The sequence below is a fragment of the Staurois parvus genome, unplaced genomic scaffold, assembly GCF_062004578.1.
Source record: "Staurois parvus isolate SC_StPar_1 unplaced genomic scaffold, SC_StPar_1.0 ptg000226l, whole genome shotgun sequence".
NCBI classification, from domain to species: domain Eukaryota; kingdom Metazoa; phylum Chordata; class Amphibia; order Anura; family Ranidae; genus Staurois; species Staurois parvus.
In genome coordinates, this window is record NW_028318022.1 from 5,715,738 (window position 1) to 5,734,270 (window position 18,533).

The 18,533-nt window shown below is 40.3% G+C and overlaps 1 protein-coding gene across 5 annotated transcripts in view; it reads right to left on the reverse strand.

Moving 5' to 3' along the window:
• Window positions 1-18,533, reverse strand: part of DLGAP2 (DLG associated protein 2) — a 1,035,006-nt gene that overhangs the window by 87,711 nt on the left and 928,762 nt on the right. For all 5 annotated transcript variants that reach the window (XM_089679530.1, XM_089679529.1, XM_089679532.1 and 2 more), the window contains one exon: window positions 771-1,120. In XM_089679530.1, the coding sequence (XP_089535656.1) occupies window positions 771-1,120 (350 nt within the window). The remainder of the gene's footprint in view (window positions 1-770; window positions 1,121-18,533) is intronic.

An 18,533-nucleotide genomic window follows, 5' to 3' on the forward strand; every position in this document is an offset into this window, starting at 1 on the left:
ATATGCTAGGCCAGTGGGGCCATATGTGGCCCTTTGCTTGCCTTTATCTGGCCATTGGGGCACTATTCCACCAACTGTCACCAGTGATGAAGCACCATTCCCTCTACTGAAACCATCAATGGGGCATTATACTTCTCATTGATATAAACAAGGGAGCACTATTCTTCTCACTGATATCAACAATGGGGCACTATTCCTCCTTTTATAACTAATGATGGGGCAATGATGCCGGGGCTTTTCTACTTTCACCGCCTACAGTCCAGCCCCCTAAAGTCTGAAGGACAGTAAACTGGGCCTTTGCTTAGAAAGTTTGGAGACCCCTGTGCTAGGCCATTGATAAAAAAGCTATGCACTGCACATTTAGAATGCGTGCTTGTGCATTTGCAATAGTAATCTCTGAAGATGTGCTTTTTTTCACCCATTGTGCTCATGTAGTATTGAGTACATGAAGAGCAACTCCCAATAGTCCTGTATTGCTACAAAAAAAATGTGGGAATCAAGGTAAATGTTCCAGTAGCTCAACTGTCTTTTTTTCTTGCTGCTGGTTTTGCCAAAGTCCCAAAATTATCTTTTGTACCTGCTTGTACGTAAACACAGACTGTTATCAAACTCTTTCATACAAAAGTTAGCATAGTATAATACCACATAAATGTTAGACTTCATTAGGAATCAAGATCAGCAATAGAAAAACCTAATAAATATTGTTTTTGAAATAGATGACGGAAACTAAGCCACAATTTGATATATTTTATATATAAAATATGTTCTACCTGTATTCCAATAGAGGAACGCCGCTTTTTAAGGAAGTCATCTGTCTTGCTCACTAGAACAGCCTTGTCACTGGTGCTCCGAACAGAACTGCTTTTACTTTCAGAGGCATGACGCTGTGCTGCAGCTGACTCCAAGGCAAGGTTCATGGCCTTATTACTATCCAGGCTGTCTGTGGAATTATAAAGACCCCGGCCATCTAGAGGCCATGGGGACATCCTTTGAGTCCGTTCATGATAGGCATCCTGGGTAGATTCTGTGCTGCTTTGTGCTGTCACTGAGATGAGTGGTTTGGAGGTTGTGCGCGGGGGTACAGGAGGAGGAGTTTTCTTGTAATTTGAGTATGATACAGCTGAAAAAGAAACAAAAGAAGATAACTTTTTATTCAAAATGTGTAAGTCTGTTATTCCTTTACTATTTTGCAGTGCCATTTTTTAATCTGATATTAATAAAAGACCAACAGCAGGGAGTAATACCTTACTATCACCATGTACAGTAAAGCTATGTTACTTTTTTTTTTTATTGTAGTAACATAAACTTTCTACTTACTAAAGAGATCTGATCAGTTATTTATACGTCAGTTCATTATCTTGAACAGAAATGCAAATGAAAACTGTAGTGGCTTTACTAAATTGTATTTTACATGTTTGTAAATTGTTTTATTCTTTTTCATTATTCATGTAAAATCTTAATTTTACAAAGACACATTTATTACAGTATGTGCACACAGCTTTGTTATTGCAAAGGTTTCTTGGCATTCTGGTAGATTGTGTTAATTCAATAGTTAAGACTGTCCTATCTGTGCTAACAGAAGAGGAGAGGAGCGCAGTGCCTTTACAATCTGCTGCAGGTGCCAATTCATTGTTAAAGGCTCCACAAATGCAGTGCGTGTGCAGGCACCAGGTTGCATGGTACTGCAGTACCATGTGATTTGCTGTGGAGTGTTTTTCAAGAGTAGTGCATGTACTACTTTTTATGCAATCCAATGCTGTTTCAGCCCATTCAAATCAATGGGCTGAAAAGCACATTACAGGGAAATGCACAGGAATCACACAGGAATGTGCACCATATTCCTGTGCGATTCTGGTGTGAACCAGCCCTAAATCACTGAGATCTGAAATTTCAACTGTTATCCTGCTTAGAGCTTCACCACCCGACAGCAAGTTGTAATTATGCAATATTCGCATGCAGTATTTCATATTCACCTGATTATAAGGACATTTACTAGACCTTTTATTTTTTATTATGAAGCATGTAAAATTGTAATATATCCTAATAAACTAACTTTAAATTCCCTTTACAAGCTTGGCTCTAACATCAGTTGTGTTGCGTTATATTACTTGCCAAGAAAGCTGCTGTCATAGATAACTATCTAGTTCTAAAACTTGATTCCACACTACTTCCCTTTTATAATCACCCCATCGCAGCATGGCTTACTTCAGAGCAGAACTGAGACTTCACACAGTTCTCAGTTTTCCTATTAAGGTTAAAATAATTCTAAAGGTTGACATTAAAAAAATGTTATACTTACCTGCTCTGTGCAATGGTTTTGCACAGAGCAACCCCAATCCTCTTCTTTTTGGGTCCCCTGCCAGTGATCCTGGACCCATCCACCTGCCAAGAGCCCCAATATTAAGCTTCTTGTTATTGGGGCATTTGAGCAGGCTTGCTCCCGAGCCATGCTCCTGTGAATGGACATTGTCCATTCACACACAGTGTGCAGCTCAGCCCCTCCCCCACTCGTTCCTCATTGGTTCACTGGCTGAGATACGAACTTTATAATTTTTAAACAGTGAGCTGCTCCAGATACTGTCTGTTCCAGTCTTAGTACAATTCCCTTGGTGTCATTGCAGAGAACATGAACTTGTGCTGAACCTGAGTTTCTTCAATGGTGGACTATATTTGCTGATTAAAGGGGCTTTGTTAACAGCTTTGTTAAAAAATGAAAGCTGTAAGAACTATTTTAGCTATTTCATGAGCAAAATTGCTGCATGGCATGCCAGATTAAAGCTGGCCATAGACTAGTAGGATTTTGGATATTTTTCCTTTGAAATATTTCTTTTTAAGAACATTTGCTCTATTTTCTAATTATTAGTATGGTCAAATTTAGATTTGTTTTCATCCATAGCCTACAATAATTTTCGAAGGAGCAGGATGGAAATTTTTTCTTGAAGAAATTAATTTCTAACAGTGAATATGGTTTTCATTTGTGAAAATACACTTATTCCAAAATCGATTGTTAAAAGCAAACCACATTTTTAAGTATTTGTCATTTGTACAAATGTTCATAGGAATATTTGTTCAAAAACTGACTAATGTATGGTCAGCTTAGGTTTATTACATTGTAATCAGGACACCAACAGACTGTTATCTCTAAGGATTCTTTTGTAAGTAACAGGTGCTCTTCAACAGTAAATATATTAAAATTCCAGAAAGACCTTTTTTTTATTAAGATAAATAATATAATAAATGCACTAATAATAAGCAAACAGCCAAAAATAATCTCATAGTATTCTGGCATTAAACTGTGGAAATATTGTATGGTTGGTTGCTAAGAAACATTAAAGCACTTTTTACCTTGGCAAAACAAATTTAGTAAGCTGTTATGGAGTACCTTTATAAATGATTTCAGGGACAGGGTTGCCAAGCTAAAGAATAGCACCTCCAATAAATACTGCCTGTGCCATGAGCCACACCAGACGGGCAGTGGGACATTCAAAAGCTAAACAAATGGCTGGGGAACTGGTGTAAGAAAGAGGGTTTCGGGTTAATGGAGAATTACAGTAGGGCAGCCTTCTCTGTTGGGAGAGTAAAAGTTAAGAAGCTCAGATGAACTTTAAAACAAGGAGAGGAGAGGAGAGGAAAGGAAAGGAAAGAAAAGGAAATGAAAGGACTGAGCAGTGAGCAAAGATCAAAGTAGGCACAGAGGTAGGTGGAATGGGGGTGGGGGAGGGGTCTCAAGTTAGTTAGCATGGAAACTACATTATCCAAGCCCAATGTGTGAAGACAGTTTTTTTTTATTAACTTTGTAAATTCAACAATTATTGCAAAATGTTACAATCACACATTTTCCATAACAGAATTTTACATATTCCCTTCCCCTCCCCCACCAGTTGCCTCCCATTTATCCTACTATTTTCCTTTTTCCTCTTGTTCCTATTTATTCATTTTGTCTGTCTTCACCCCTCACTTCTCTTTCTTCTTAGTTCTTTCCTTCCTACAAAGGACCATCATTCCTTTCCTTATCTCTTCCCATCCTTTATACTCCGACCAATTCTAGATATCTCTTTGATGTTTTAAAGTCCTGTCATCTTTCCCATGTTGTTTTAAATTTTTCTATTTTATTCTCTCCACTGTGGTATAGTTCCTTCATCCTGTATATATACTCCACTTTATTTATCCAATCTTTTATTTTTGCGGTTTTCCATGCCTGCCAGAATCTAAGGATCAATCCTTTAGTTGCGTTTATGAAGTGAAATATCATCTTATTCTTATATTGTTTCACTGTGAACTCAGAATTATGAAATAAACAGACCCAAGGGTCTTTCAGTATACTAATCCCCATTATGTCCTGTACTTGTTGTATTATTCCTTGCCAAAACTCCTGTATTTTGGTACACTCCCATCATGTGTGAAGACTGTTTGATGATAATTGCAATGCAAGAGTGAGCTGTTGCTTTTAATTTATATTTTGTATTTTATTACCATAAAATACTAAATGCAAGTAGAAAATGAAAAGCTATGTACATAAATGCTAGAAGTCCAGCTAACAAGATGGAAGAGCCAGAACGTCTGTTACATGAAGAGGATTTTGACTTTGAGGGAGTACCAGAAACATGATTAGACAGCTCATAAGACTTAAATATCCAAGGATATATTCTGTTTCAGAAGGATAGGGTAGGATGAAGAGGGGAAGGGGTACACCTGTACGTCAAGAAGGATCTGAAAGTGAATGTGAGAGGTTACATCGCTAATGAGACTTGTGACGGTGCAGAGTCCTTATTGATGGAGCATCAGTTAAATGAAATCAATGGAAAATTACTAGTAAGTATATCCTATAAGCCCCCTAACATAAGGCATGAGGAGACATGAGTAAAATATTTGACAGATCTTACAGACAGAAATGATGGGTAAGCAGGGCAATGTTAATATGGAAGACTTCACATATCCTGATATTGATTAGGCAACTGGAACTGCACACTTAAGTAAAGCCAGCCATAGATGGCTCGAATCTCAGCCGGTTTAGCAGGGATGAATCAAAATTTGAACCACGTATAAGCAGGATGATTGTACCCAAGTTGATCGATCGCCTAGGCCATCACAGTGGAAGTAGGAGAATGTCCCTGTCAATTTTGGGTTCCCACTCCCCTCACATTCCCCAAAGGTGCCAATCCTTAATGAGGAGCGGGGGACCAGTCTTTAAAGAGGAACTTTCCTTTTGAGTGGAGCTCGCTTTAAGGATTGGGGAACAAAAAAAAAATTAAACTAGGGTGGCTAAATTCTAGGGTAAAAAGACATATAAATAGGAAAAAACTGGACTTTAAAATATAGAAGATAGAAGAATCATCACTGGCATTTCAAAACTAGAAGGAATACAACAAAAAATGCAAGAGGGCTCGGAGTCAGTAGGGGGCCTGACGAGAGGCTCACTGGGCACAATTCACTAAGCAGTATCTTACCTCATCAGAGTATGTGGTAGGATACCGCATAGCAAAAACAAAATGCTTGAATTCACCAAAAACGCTACTAAAATACCTCATGAGTTATTTTATCAAGTCATGCGGCATTTTAGTAGTGACAACCATGTGGTGATGTTTCAGCTGTCAGCGGGATTCCCTGCTGACAGATGAATGTAAAATAAAGAATTGCTGGCTATTAAAAAAATTATGAAAAAATGGCGTGAGGTCCCCCCTCCATTCATACCAAGCCCTTCCCCCCCAAAATCCATACCAGACCCTTATCCGAGCATGCAGCCCAGCAGGTCAGGAAAGGGGGGGGACAAGAGAGCACCCCCCCTCCGGAACTATACCAGGCCCCATGCCCTCAACATGGGGGGTGCTTTGGGGCAGAGGGGGATCCCCCCAAAGCACCTTGTCCCCATGTTGTTGGGGACAAGGGCCTCTTCTCCACAACCCTAGCCAGTGGTTGTGGGGGTCTGCGGGTGGGGGCTTATCAGAATCTGGAAGCCCCCTATAGCAAGGGGGTTCCCAGATCCTGACCCTCCCATGTGAATGAGTATGGGGTACATGGTACCGCTATCCATTCACAAAAAAAAAGTGTAGTGTGAAAAAAGACAGGAGACAGTCTTTGAAAAATCCTTTATTAAAAAAATAAAAATAAAAGAATGTCCCCCAAAGTATATCCAACGTCAATCACGATGCCCGCTGCTGCCACTACCCGACAAAAAAAGGCTCAGCTCCCGACGGTGGGCCCTCCCCTCACATATTTAAGAACTGTCAAGCCAGCAGACCAGTCAGACGACCGGGAGCCAGCGTCAGGAGAAGAGCCTTTTTTTTTCTTTTTTCAAGTAGCGGTGGTGGCGGGCATAGTGATTGACATTGGATCTACTTCGGGGGACATTCTTTTATTTTTCTTCTTTTAATAAATGACTTGTCAAAGATTGTCTCCTGTCTTTTTTCACACTAAACTCTTTTTTCGTAAAAGGGTAGCGGCACCATGTACCCCATACTCATTCACATTTTATTAAATGATAAAATTACTCACATAGGTATAAGCAAAAGAGATTAGACAACCACAGACTCCGTGGAAATGTAAGCATCATCTGCCCACACACAACACCGCCGGCTGGCTGAAATGGCTGCTCCATGAGTCACACCACTTGGCTGTGTTGGTTGACTTCCTCCTTCGCACCAAAATATCGCTCTGCCTCTACGCATTTCATTGGCATGGCAGCTTTATCAAGAAGACACAGGTAAAAGTGTGAATGGGTCCTTAAAGTATAGTATGACTCCAGCTTTTGACCTCTCTCCACACTTTGGCCTTATGGTTCTGATGCCTAACTCCTTCATGACAGAGGGTAAAACAAATCCTAATGCCTGAACAAAGTTTTGCAACTTTGACATATGTAGTAAAACTATACATATCATCACAAGTACTTAGTGTATCCAGGTAAATGTTACCTTGTTTTTTTTTCAGGACAAATTGTGCTTTCATTTGGTGGTAAATTGTAATGGATATCTCCTGATTTTTTTTCTTTAGTCAAAGGAAAGCTGGCACAAGCTGGTCATTGTGCTGGGAGTGCAGTGTGCAGCACACTCCCAGCACAAACACATGTACGTATATATGCAGCCCCATGGCTAAAGACCTACTTCTGTGAGGCCACATACAATATATGTATACAATCAGCAGGAAAAAGGTTAAATGATTAAACTAACACTACATTTTCAGATTCTTTTAATTAACAAACATGTCATACTCACCTGCTCTTGTTTTGCACAGAGCAGTCCCAATCCTCCTCTTCTCAGGTCACCTGCTGGCGCTCCTCCCCCCTGATGAGTACCCCAAAGCAAGCTTCTTACCCTGGGAGCATTCGTACATGCTCACTCTTGAAAGCACACAGAGTGTGGCTCTATAAAGCACACAGCGTGTTGCTTGGACCTGCCCGCCCCCCCTCCTGCTCCCTCCTCACACCCACTAACTGTGTCTCAGCCAATGAGGAGGGAGAGATGCGTGAGAGACGCTGTTCTTTTGCACATTGCTGGATCGAGATCGGGTTCAGGGGGGCTGAGAAGGGAGCTGCACACTGAAGGTTTTTTACCTTCCTGCATAGAATACAGGAAGGTAAAAATCTTCAGCATTTAGAACTGCTTAAGTAACCTGATTAAAACAATTATGCATTTTTCAGGTTCCACTTCACTACAGGAGTAGTAGCAGGTGTGTGTTGTTGTGAGCTTGTGTTTTTGTTAATGGCAGCTCTCATCTCCATGCTGTCATTGGCAACAACACAATCCACCAGCTAGTACTCTAGTCTCTCAACCCTTAATGGTCCCTCTTCCAAGCTGGTAGTTGGGTCTGGGCTCATCCGTTCCTTTTAGTACAACAAAGTTTGTATAGTACAAGGAAGATGTCAGAGGGTGCAGCAGAAGAGACAGAGGACTTCAAGGTTGGATGGAAAGCTGAAGAATGAAGAAAGGTAGATGGCTTCAGTGCTGGCTGTAGCTCCCCTATAGGAACATCCATTAATTGGGCTTCAGCCTGGGGTGGAGCTACAGCCAGCACAAACAGAAAAAACAATGTTCTTTTATTAACAAACCAATGCACAGATCTTAACAGGACCAAGTACTTTGCACATTGGGTCCCCAAGGAGGAGACAAGAGGGATTGAGAATCGTAGGAAGTGCAATAAGTGCTATGGTATGCATACTCCATGGTGTGTAACTTCTGTCTTTTGTAAATCTGCCACTAGAAGAGTTCATTTTTTTACATCTTTTTAAAACTTTTTTTTTCCATTAAATTTCCCCTCACAGAGAAGTACAGATAGAGTCTTGGAAATCCTTCCTATAAAATGGTCTTTTGCAATTAAATAAATATGATTTTTACTTTTGCCATTGTGGAAATCACGTATTGCTTTAGATTATAAAGAAAAGGCAATCTGAAATAACAATAAATTACAAAAATGAACTGTATGGCAATTAGACATATATTATTTTTTTCATTAGCAGAGCACTAAGATTGACTGCACAGCATGTATCAAGATGAATTCCATTTTGCTACTTTAAAGATGCAAGTTTTCTTAACTGGAAAAATGTACCAGGCTGGCAGCTTCATATGGTCAAGAAGAAGCAGCTAAGTGACTAATTTATTTTGACGTTGTCACTGGCAGCAAGTGATGTATCTCACTACAGTTATTGCAGGCTCTGCATTTTCACTTCTAGCTTACTGATGCTTAAATGGCTTTCTAGCACTTTACCAGTTCACTTTGTGCTGAAGATGTCCCAACATGCTCACAAGGTAGATTTCATCACTAATAGGACTGCTAGTAAGTTTGCACTAGGGACCATAGTAATGCTGTGCTGCTGAAAATATTTTCCTCATTAATTGTGGTTGTATATTATTCCCTGAATCAGTTCTGATTATCAGCGCTCTCCGCAATTTTTTTGCTTAGAGAAAGTGTTTTTACTGTGGTGTAAGTAATTTTTATTTCATTCTATTTTTAAATCTAACGCTTGAATATATTTAAAGCTGAACTCCAGGCAGATGTAAAACACCATTTAATGCAACCATACAGTATGTACATAAAAGAAGAGGTAATGTGTCTCTATAAATGTAGAGTAAATATTTAACTGTATTCTGATATTAAATAAATATATAATGCAGCGCTAAATACATAAAATGATAAATGCATATAAAGTGAAGCACAAGGTAATAGCGCTAAAGTGACCACAACATATATAAAGTGTGTTGTCAAAATTGACAAAAATAAATGTGAATGGAATATTCAATAGTGACAATAGTGAAAAATTCCACACAAAAATGATTAATGCTGAACTGATTAATAATGATGAATAACTCAGAAAGAAATTGGATATGAAGATATAATGAGTCCAGAGTGATCCTTAAATCTCCGTGCACGTGACGTCCGTGATAATTGTTTGTAGTATGATTGCACTCACCAGAAGCACAATGATAATGCGTATGAATATATATCCAAATAATTATTGGCAAACATCTGGGCTCAGGAGGGGAAAGTGGCTCCGCTGGCACACTGACAGCACACAGGGAATGACTCCAGACCAGGGGCGGACTGACCATTTGGAAACTCGGGCACTGCCCGAGGGCCCAGGGTCAGTAAGGGCCCCATGAGATGCCCCTGGTACCTTTTTCATAGGCTTTTTTGAGTTTGGGCAAGGACACAGGGGTCCCATGATCCCCTATTGCCCGGGGGCCCCATGAGTTGTCAGTCTGCCCCTGCTCCAGACCTCACACACCAGACGCTCACAGCACATAGGGACAGCTCTATTAGTACCTCTCCACCAAAGATATGTGTTGCCAAAAAAGGATATTCTCCATCTTGAATGGCTCGCAAAAACAAGCCAAGAAAATATCCTTTTTTGGCAACACATATCTTTGGTGGAGAGGTACTAACGGAGCTGTCTCTGTGTGCTGTGAGGGTCCGGTGTGTGAGGTCTGGAGTCATTCCCTGTGTGCTGTCAGTGTGCCAGTGGAGCCCCTTTCCCCTCCTGAGCCCAGATGTTCGCCAAGGATTATTTGGATATATATTCATGCGCATTATCATTGCGCTTCTGGTGAGTGCAATCATACTACAAACAATTATCACGGAAATCACATGCACGGAGATTTACGGATCACTCTGGACTCATATGTTTCTTTATATCCAATTTCTTTCAGATTTATTCATCATTATTAATCAATTCATCATTAATAATTTCTTGTGTGGAATTTTTCACTATTGTCACTATTGAATATTCCATTCACATTTCTTTTCGTCAATTTTGACAACACACTTTATATATGTTTTGGTCACTTTAGCGCTATTACCTTGCGCTTCACTTTATATGCATTTATCACTTTATGTATTTAGGGCTGCATTATATATTTATTTGTCATTTTGAGGATACATGGGTTCATCCTTAATGCCAGCTGCTTGAAAATAATTGCGCGCTCGCTTGCCATATATTTTAGTATTCTGATATTAGATTACAGAAATTCCCACAAGAGCACCATTCAGACTGAGAGAAGGAGGGGGCAGCACAGGAATTAGGGGCAGTGCACATAAGCTGTCAAGAAATATGCCGAGAGGAGGGAAGAGCAGAGTGAGCTGACAAATATCCTGCGTAGAATTTTGAGCAGAGTTCTTGACCAATCTGTGGTGCTGCAACAATGCAGGTCAAACATCAGTCTGTGCTGTTTGGCAGCAAAATTAGCCTCACAGAATTGCAAATCCTATAGCAGATAAAATCCTTTCTATATGTGTAGACCAACAGTGCATTTGATTACATGTCTGAAATTCAGTTTTGGTACATCACAAATTGCAGTTGCAGAGTCAGAAATGAGTGTTTCAGCAGATTAGTATGAACAGCTAAAGCAATGTTGATTTCTTAGCAGCTGCTACTTACGATGTTTGTTGCAATTGCACTTTACATCTTGTTAAAGTGTATACCCAGCCAAAAACATTTTATAGAGTAAGGAATGATTAGAACCGCTGTTGGGTTTTTACCATTATCAATTAGAAAGATGTTCCCTTACATTCTATCCCACTGACAGATTATCAGACAGGAAATGAGGGAAAGTCTTCAACAGCAACAGAGACATAAATATGCTATAACAGACTTTCTCATCCTTTTCAACACAGAGGGACCCTTGAAATAAGTTTTTGGTCTCAAGGAACCCATAATAATAATGACTTTATCTACAACTCATGATACATTAGTGTGATGGTCAGTGGGAAGAATGCTCCTTACACTTCTGGCCATTGGGAAGATTTACCCCCTTATAGATACCAAAAAAGTTCAATGGTGTCAGTGGGAACATATCTGAGAGGCATACATTGCTCATTGCTCAAAGAGCCCCTAGCAACCTCTGGAGGAATCCTAGGAGTCCTTGGAACCCTGGTTGAGAAACACTGTGCTAGAACCTGTTAGATTTTTATATCTGTTTATGTCACTGTTGCAGATTTTTCCTCACTTCCTGTCTGGTAATATTCTTGTCACTGGGACAGCATTAGGAAAGTGAAAGAAAACCTTTCTAACAAAGCTCTAGGTAGCAGTAAAAAGATAGACGGGGTTATTTTCCTTATTATATGCAAAACAAAAAATAAGGTTTTAGCTACAAATACACTTTAATATTTTGAGTTAAATCAATCCATGAGGTGTCAGTACTAAGTAATTCCAGCAAAAGTATATCTTGGCATAAGAATTTGTAGAAATGTACACAATGTTTGCATTGTTGAATATATGATATACCTTTCACTCATTTAGATATCCTTTCCAAAGCTCCTGTGGAAGCGCATAGTCATAAAACATGTTGAACGTTATCATTAATATTGAGATTTGAGGCTACTCCCGGTCATACGTATTGGAGATATCAAGCCCTCATCCATGGATTACCAGAACTAATTATGTTGAGGAGCCACAACAGCCTTTTGGAAAGGTGATTTACAACTAGGTTTCAAGTGTGAAGCATATGCATACTTGTTTTAACAATGGTGTCCTTTTTTTTTTTTTTTTTAAATTCATAACATTATTATACTTTTTAATATAGTTTTGGTGCCCATAAAGTCAATTTTTCTCTTTTGGTATGTAAATTCTAGAATAAAAAATAAACTCCTTCAAAAAAACACTAGGGTTTGGATTTTTTCAGAGTTTGCTTTTTGGGAGGTATATATGTTTTGTTTATATTTCTGCAGTAAATCATTACCAAAATACCATTTATACCCCCTATATATACCCTTTATTTAAAATATTGGACAGGCCCACAGGGAGAGGCAGAATTTCTGCATGTGGAGGTAGTAAGGGGTGAGCAGGTTTTGCAGGACAAATCTTTGGTCAGAACGCACCATCTAGAGCAGTGGTTCTCAACCTGTGGGTCGTGACCCCATTGGGGGTTGAACGACCCTTTCACAGGGGTCCCCTAAGACCATCAGAAAACACATATTTCCGATGTGTAAAGAGCAGCTACTGTGTAGAAAGCAGCTGTTGTGTTGAAAGCAGCTACTCTGTTAAAAGCAGCTACTGTGTTGAAAGCAGCAGTATTGGAGGTAAAACGACACTCATGAATTATAATTACTGGGTAAATAATTTTATGGTTGGGGGTCACCACAACATGAGGAACTGTATTAAAGGGTCACAGCATTAGGAAGGTTGAGAACCACTGATCTAGAGGAAAGGAAAATGTTGCTTTTGTACCCGAGAGTGGCCATGCTTTACACAAGAAAGTAGCTGAGTGGGTGACAAAGCCTTCATTTTATTGGTCTTACCAGGCTCAGAGCAGCCAATTGTCTACTAATTCTGCCAATAAGTCCTCTTCCTTCTCCTCCTCTGCAAATCCTGCCAAACCCCGCATACTGGCATGGAGAAGTCAGAGGAATTATTTCCTCACATGATTAGTCACTTGCTGTAAGAGGATGATTTTGGTCATGCACAGGACCATGATGTTAAGGAGGAGGAAGACAGCGTCAGGATCATAGAGGGAGAGGAACTTACTGCCAAGTGGGCTCCAGTGATAGGGAAGAGTGTATGATGAGGTGGCAAACCGTAAATGGAAAGGAGACAACTGAGGGAGAGGTAGAACAGCAAGGGTAGGATTTTGTCCAGGGGCAGCCAATCTATTCCATCTGGCAGCACTGCCCCACAGGTACAGGCCACTGCTTTCCCCATGGCTGGTCCACAAATCTCAAAGCCTTTTTTTAACACATCTGCTGCGCTGTTATGGTCTGCTGGCAGTGTATCAGCCATTTTGATATCTCCTATGGCCCTGTACCACACCATAAAGCTTGGTGTGAGCCACACAGTTGGCAGAAATAGGCTTGTACTACTCCTTCCCATTCACATTTCTTAGCATTTTCCATATCCACCCCTAAACCTCTCCAAAAGATTCGCCTTCTGCCTCCACTAAAGCATCTGCAGCCTCTGGTGACAGGGAGGGAAGGTATGCCAGGTCAAACGGGATAGAGAGTTAGCATGGGGCCATGAGTCCTGGTCATAAGTCTCCAACACCAACTCTGCCATTTCTAGCAGTATCCTTTAGCAGGCAGGCACATGCCCAATTTCTCAATGCCAGCTTGGCAAAACTGCTGGCTTTGCAGCTGCTCCCATTCCAGCTTGTGAAATCATTTCCCTTCTGCAAGTTTAGGATTGTGCAACACCTTAATAACAGGTACCTAGGCACAATTATTTTGCCTAGAAAGCCATTTTTGTCCTCCACCAGTATGTGGATGGCAATATATCTGAGTTGTGAAGTCATGCTGTCAGGGGCAAGGTCTACATGACCAGAGACCCATAATCCAGCTAGCATGGGCATGGACACTACATAACCTTCAAAGCACTTTGGGGCAATTTGCTGGTGGCTAGAAAGGATTCAGAATAGGGTACATAGCTAGAGCTGGTGGCTAAGCCCTGTGCCTTGTTCAGTGGTGACAGCATAGTCACCTGTGTCCCCTTCTTCTTACTGACCTCATCCTCTGACTCCTCAGAACCAACAGCCCCTCCCAAGCACCCCAGAGCCTATACGACCTCCCAGGCAAGAACCCCGCCATGTGGTTTTGTAACTGATATGTCTGGGGGACAGGAGCCACACTCGGCCAAAGATTCTGGCAGTTCTCCAGGGACAGGCCTTAGAGGTGGCTGACCTGATGCCATCTTGTGCAAGGCAAGGTTGTGGAACAATGGCCACCCTTTGGCAGGTAAAGTTCACACATTTACCTTTCAGGGCATAATGCATATCCTCAACCTGATTATGTGGCGGTTCATTATTAAGTACCATAGCTTTAAGGCTGCATTTGAACTTGAGTGTAAGCATTCACAGACAATTTTGTTTAATTTGTTAATGTGTATTTTTGTACATTTTTTTCAGGTGTATTCATTTTTGAGTGTTTTCGTTTTAGACAATGGAAGACTAGTTACTAGAATGAGGAGATGGTTGTTTAGGTTTGTAAAATTTTTGTTTTCAGGTGATTTTCAGATGCTCACATTGAAGTCTACAGGACCAAACAGGCCCTATTCTGCTTCACAAGTGGCTCATGTATATGGCTCATATGTGAACATGCACTATTAAATACATAGATACTTGTTTTGGGGCTTTGAGCTTCAAGCTTTAAAATGCTCAGGTGTGAATCTGGGCTAGGAGGTCTTGCATCGGGCTTGAAGAGTTTGTGGCCACTTTGGCCATGCTGCAGAGGCTGTACCAGCAGTAGCAGGCCATCAATGATTAGCTGTGAAATTATGGTACAAGAACAGGCTCTGAGGAGCTGTGGTTCCCAGGTGACCAGAATGAGGAGTTGCAACAAGGCGGGGGTTAGGAATATGATCCCTCCCTTGTTCCTTCTGGAGCAGACACTCAATGGTTTAAAAGATCAGGCATTTAAGACACAACAGCAGGAGGGAATGAAGGGTTTGTTGCTGTGTCAGGGCAACAGGATCTTTTGTCTACTGCTGCCATCCATCATTGAGACACAGAGACAACAGATGACAAGCAGGAATACAAGGAGAAGGAAGAGTGGCAGTGAGGGGAAAGAAAAAAAGTATCAGTTTTCCAGGGAAATGTTTAATCACTCACAAAACCTGGGACTTGTACAGTGTAGAGTGAAGTGGGATTACTAGGACAGGAAATGGTAGATGAGCGCTTTTACATTCAACGCATTAAATCCCTGGCCATGTAAGCAAATGTTCAGGGAATTCAGCATTGCATCATTGCCTACACATGACCACTTGGCCATATTTGGGAATTTATGTCACCACTATTCCTACCCCTACCTTATATAGCCTGATGTGGAAAAAACAGGACCTTAGCAAAGAAAAAAAAACTGCAAAGCTGTGGCACAGAGGCCAGCAAGCAAGCAAACTTGCTACTGATACAGAAAAAGAACGAGTCCTAAGAACTTAGCTTGACAGTTAGGTCTATGGAGCTGTGAGCACGGGATGGGGGAGGCTGGGAGCAAAGATATGTAGCTCACCACACTGCAACCCACAGTACAGCACTGTATATCACTGTATAGCATAGTACAGCACTGTAAGGCATAATATAGTACCGTATAACACAATATGGCACAGTACAGTAGCACTGTATATCAAAGTATACCTCTCTTTAGAGCGTTCCCTAGCCAGCTTTCCCTAACTAGCTCCCACACACACTGACAACATGGCTGCTGGGAGCCCACTCTTTATATATTTTCATCCATAAATTCACAGCTTCTCTGAACTGCAAAAACTTGAAATTTGTATTGAAACCAAGGTGGTTCTGTACCTCATCCCTAATGATAATACAATTCAGAACTAAGCAGGTTGCTGTCACTCATTTATTTATTACATGCCAAGAAAACATTCTGTACTTTACAAAGCAGATAAATATTTCAGAGCTGTACTACAAAATTAATACAAGCATAGATTCATAATACATTTATTTTTAGTCATCAGGTGCAGACTATAATGTGAGAAATAAGCAAATGTATGAATTTCTAATTTTCAAATTTTTGGCAGCCAAATATTATTTGCAGCAATAATTGTTGTTGTTGAATGACTGATTGTTTGGAACAGTAATCTTATGCTGATGGATTTGGCACCAAAAAGCTTATTAAAGGTATAAAATATGGCTGGCAAATTAATGAATTTTTAAATGGCCACATAGGAAAATGGGAAACGTCACTTCTGTCATTGGTCTGTAACCTCTACAATTTTCCTCTTCATTGTTAGCAGCCACCTGTCAAGGACACTTTACATGCAGGCATTTCTGGTAATTGGGTACACCCATGAACTTATGAAGTGGAACTGGCAGGGTGGCTGTAGCCCCAGAGAAGCAGGCTATGGCTACCAGGTGAAACATTAATTGGTCAGGACAATGATATTGAACCACAGAGCTCACAGGGAGAAGTCCATAAACTAGCAAGGGTTTAAATGAGCAGAAACAATGTCAAGGCATAATACTGGTGTTTAAGTAGTGAAAAACCAGAGGTGACTGTCTAATCTAACTGGGTCTAAGCATAAATAAAAAGGGGAGTGTGTGTGGCCAGTGCACATTTTGTGCTGAGCTCCAAGACAGCTGCCGCTACACATCAATCTAACATTCAGTTTAGGCAATCCATGTCACAGCTTTGCTGCACAGGATACCTGTTGCACTGCTCTTCCAGTCCCACAAATACAAGAACAAGACCCAATCACAGAAACTAATGGAGTTCTTTGTCAGAAACACAACAAGAACAAGATGGTGGCGGTTTGTGTTCCCCAGGTTTATCTCCCCAGGCTCTGGGGATGCACAGGCTCAGGACATCAAACACCTGCAGTGACCATTCTCCTCCTGTGTCTCCTGCTCTATCCACTCCTCCCAGAGGCAGTTCAATACAGGCTCAGTGGCCTAATAACAATGAGGTGAAAATGCATAACCTATCATCTGATGACACCAGAGAATTCAATGACTCCATGAATGCTTTTCTTACTTGCAACCAGCCATTGCTTGATACTACATTGAAAGACATGTTAGTGTCTCTACTGAGTACTATACATTCATATATGATATCAGTTACATAGTTTGTAAGGTTGAAAAAAGGTCCGTCCAGTTCAATCTATGTGTGTGTGTATGTGTGGGTGATTTTTATTTTTTAACAATTCCAAAAACCCTGTACATTTTGCTTCCAAAGGAGGACATCTAAATCAGCTAGTACCACTTCCTGGGGAAGGGAGTTCCACAGTTTTACTGCTCTTACAGTAAAAAACCCTTTTGGCAATCTAAATTTAAACCTCCTTCTAAACTCAATATGTGGTTGTGTGTGCCCATTCAGGTACCTTAGAGAAAACAGTTTATTACAGTTACTGCTGTCACCTTTGATATATTCGCACATTGCAATCATATCCCCTTTAAAGCACCTCATCTCCAGAGTGAATAACTGTAATCTAGGTAATTGATCATCACAAGGTCCTCCAACCCTTAATTCTGTTGTCCTTCATTGAACTCTTTCTTATTCAACAACATCTTTCCTGAGAATTGGTGACCAAAAGTGAACGGCATATTTAAGATGAGGCTGTACCAGTGTGGAATATAATTATGTATATCCTTCTTAACCATTTATTTCAATACAGCGCTGCATTATTTTAACTGACAATTGCGCGGACATGCAACACTGCACATAAATTAAATTTATGTCATTTTTTCCCAGAAATAGAGCTTTCTTTCTATGGTATTTGATCACCTTTGCATTTTTTAGTCTTTGCGCTACAAACAAAAAAAGAACAACAATTTTGAAAAAATATCCAATAAAAAAAAAAAAAATTCAAGGCCAAAATGCATTCTGCTACATGTCTTTGCTAAACAAAAAATCCCAATAAGTGTATATTAATTGGTTTATGTGGCAGTTATGGTGTCTACAAATGGCGGCATATATACTGGAATTTTTATTTTTATTTTTTTTATACTAGTAATTGCGGCGATCAGGGACTTATAGCGGGACTGCAGTGGCCATTCTGACACTGGGTGGGAACTGACTAATTGCCACTGACATTTCCACTAACATTAATACAGCAATCAGTGCTAAAAAGCACTGACACTGTACTAATGACAGAAAGGGGTCAACACCTGGTATGCTCGAAGGGTTAACAGTGCGCTGTGTGTGTTTTACATTGTGTGCTGTTTTACTTGGGAGATATGCTGCTCTGTATCTCTCTGCTGTGATCTGAAGAGGACTGTGCACAGGAGATGCCCTCGAAATCTGACAGATTTGGAGTGTTTTTGTAGGGAAGATTGGGCAAATATTGCCAAGTCAAGATGTGCCATGCTGATATACTCGTATCCTAAAAGACTGAGTGCTGGAATAAAATCAAAAGGTGCTTCAACAAAGTATTAGTTTAAGGGTGTGCACACTTATGCAACCATATTATTTTAGTTTTTTATTTTCACTTCCCTCCACCTAAAAGATTTCAGTTTGTTGTTCAAATGGTTTATAGGTTACATTGAATGTTGAAAAAGTTCTGAAATAATTTATCTTTGTCTCATTTTTTTACATCACAGAAACCAGACATTTTAACAGGGGTGTGTAGACATTTTGGGGTTTATTTACTAAAGCTGGAGAGTCCAAAATCAGAC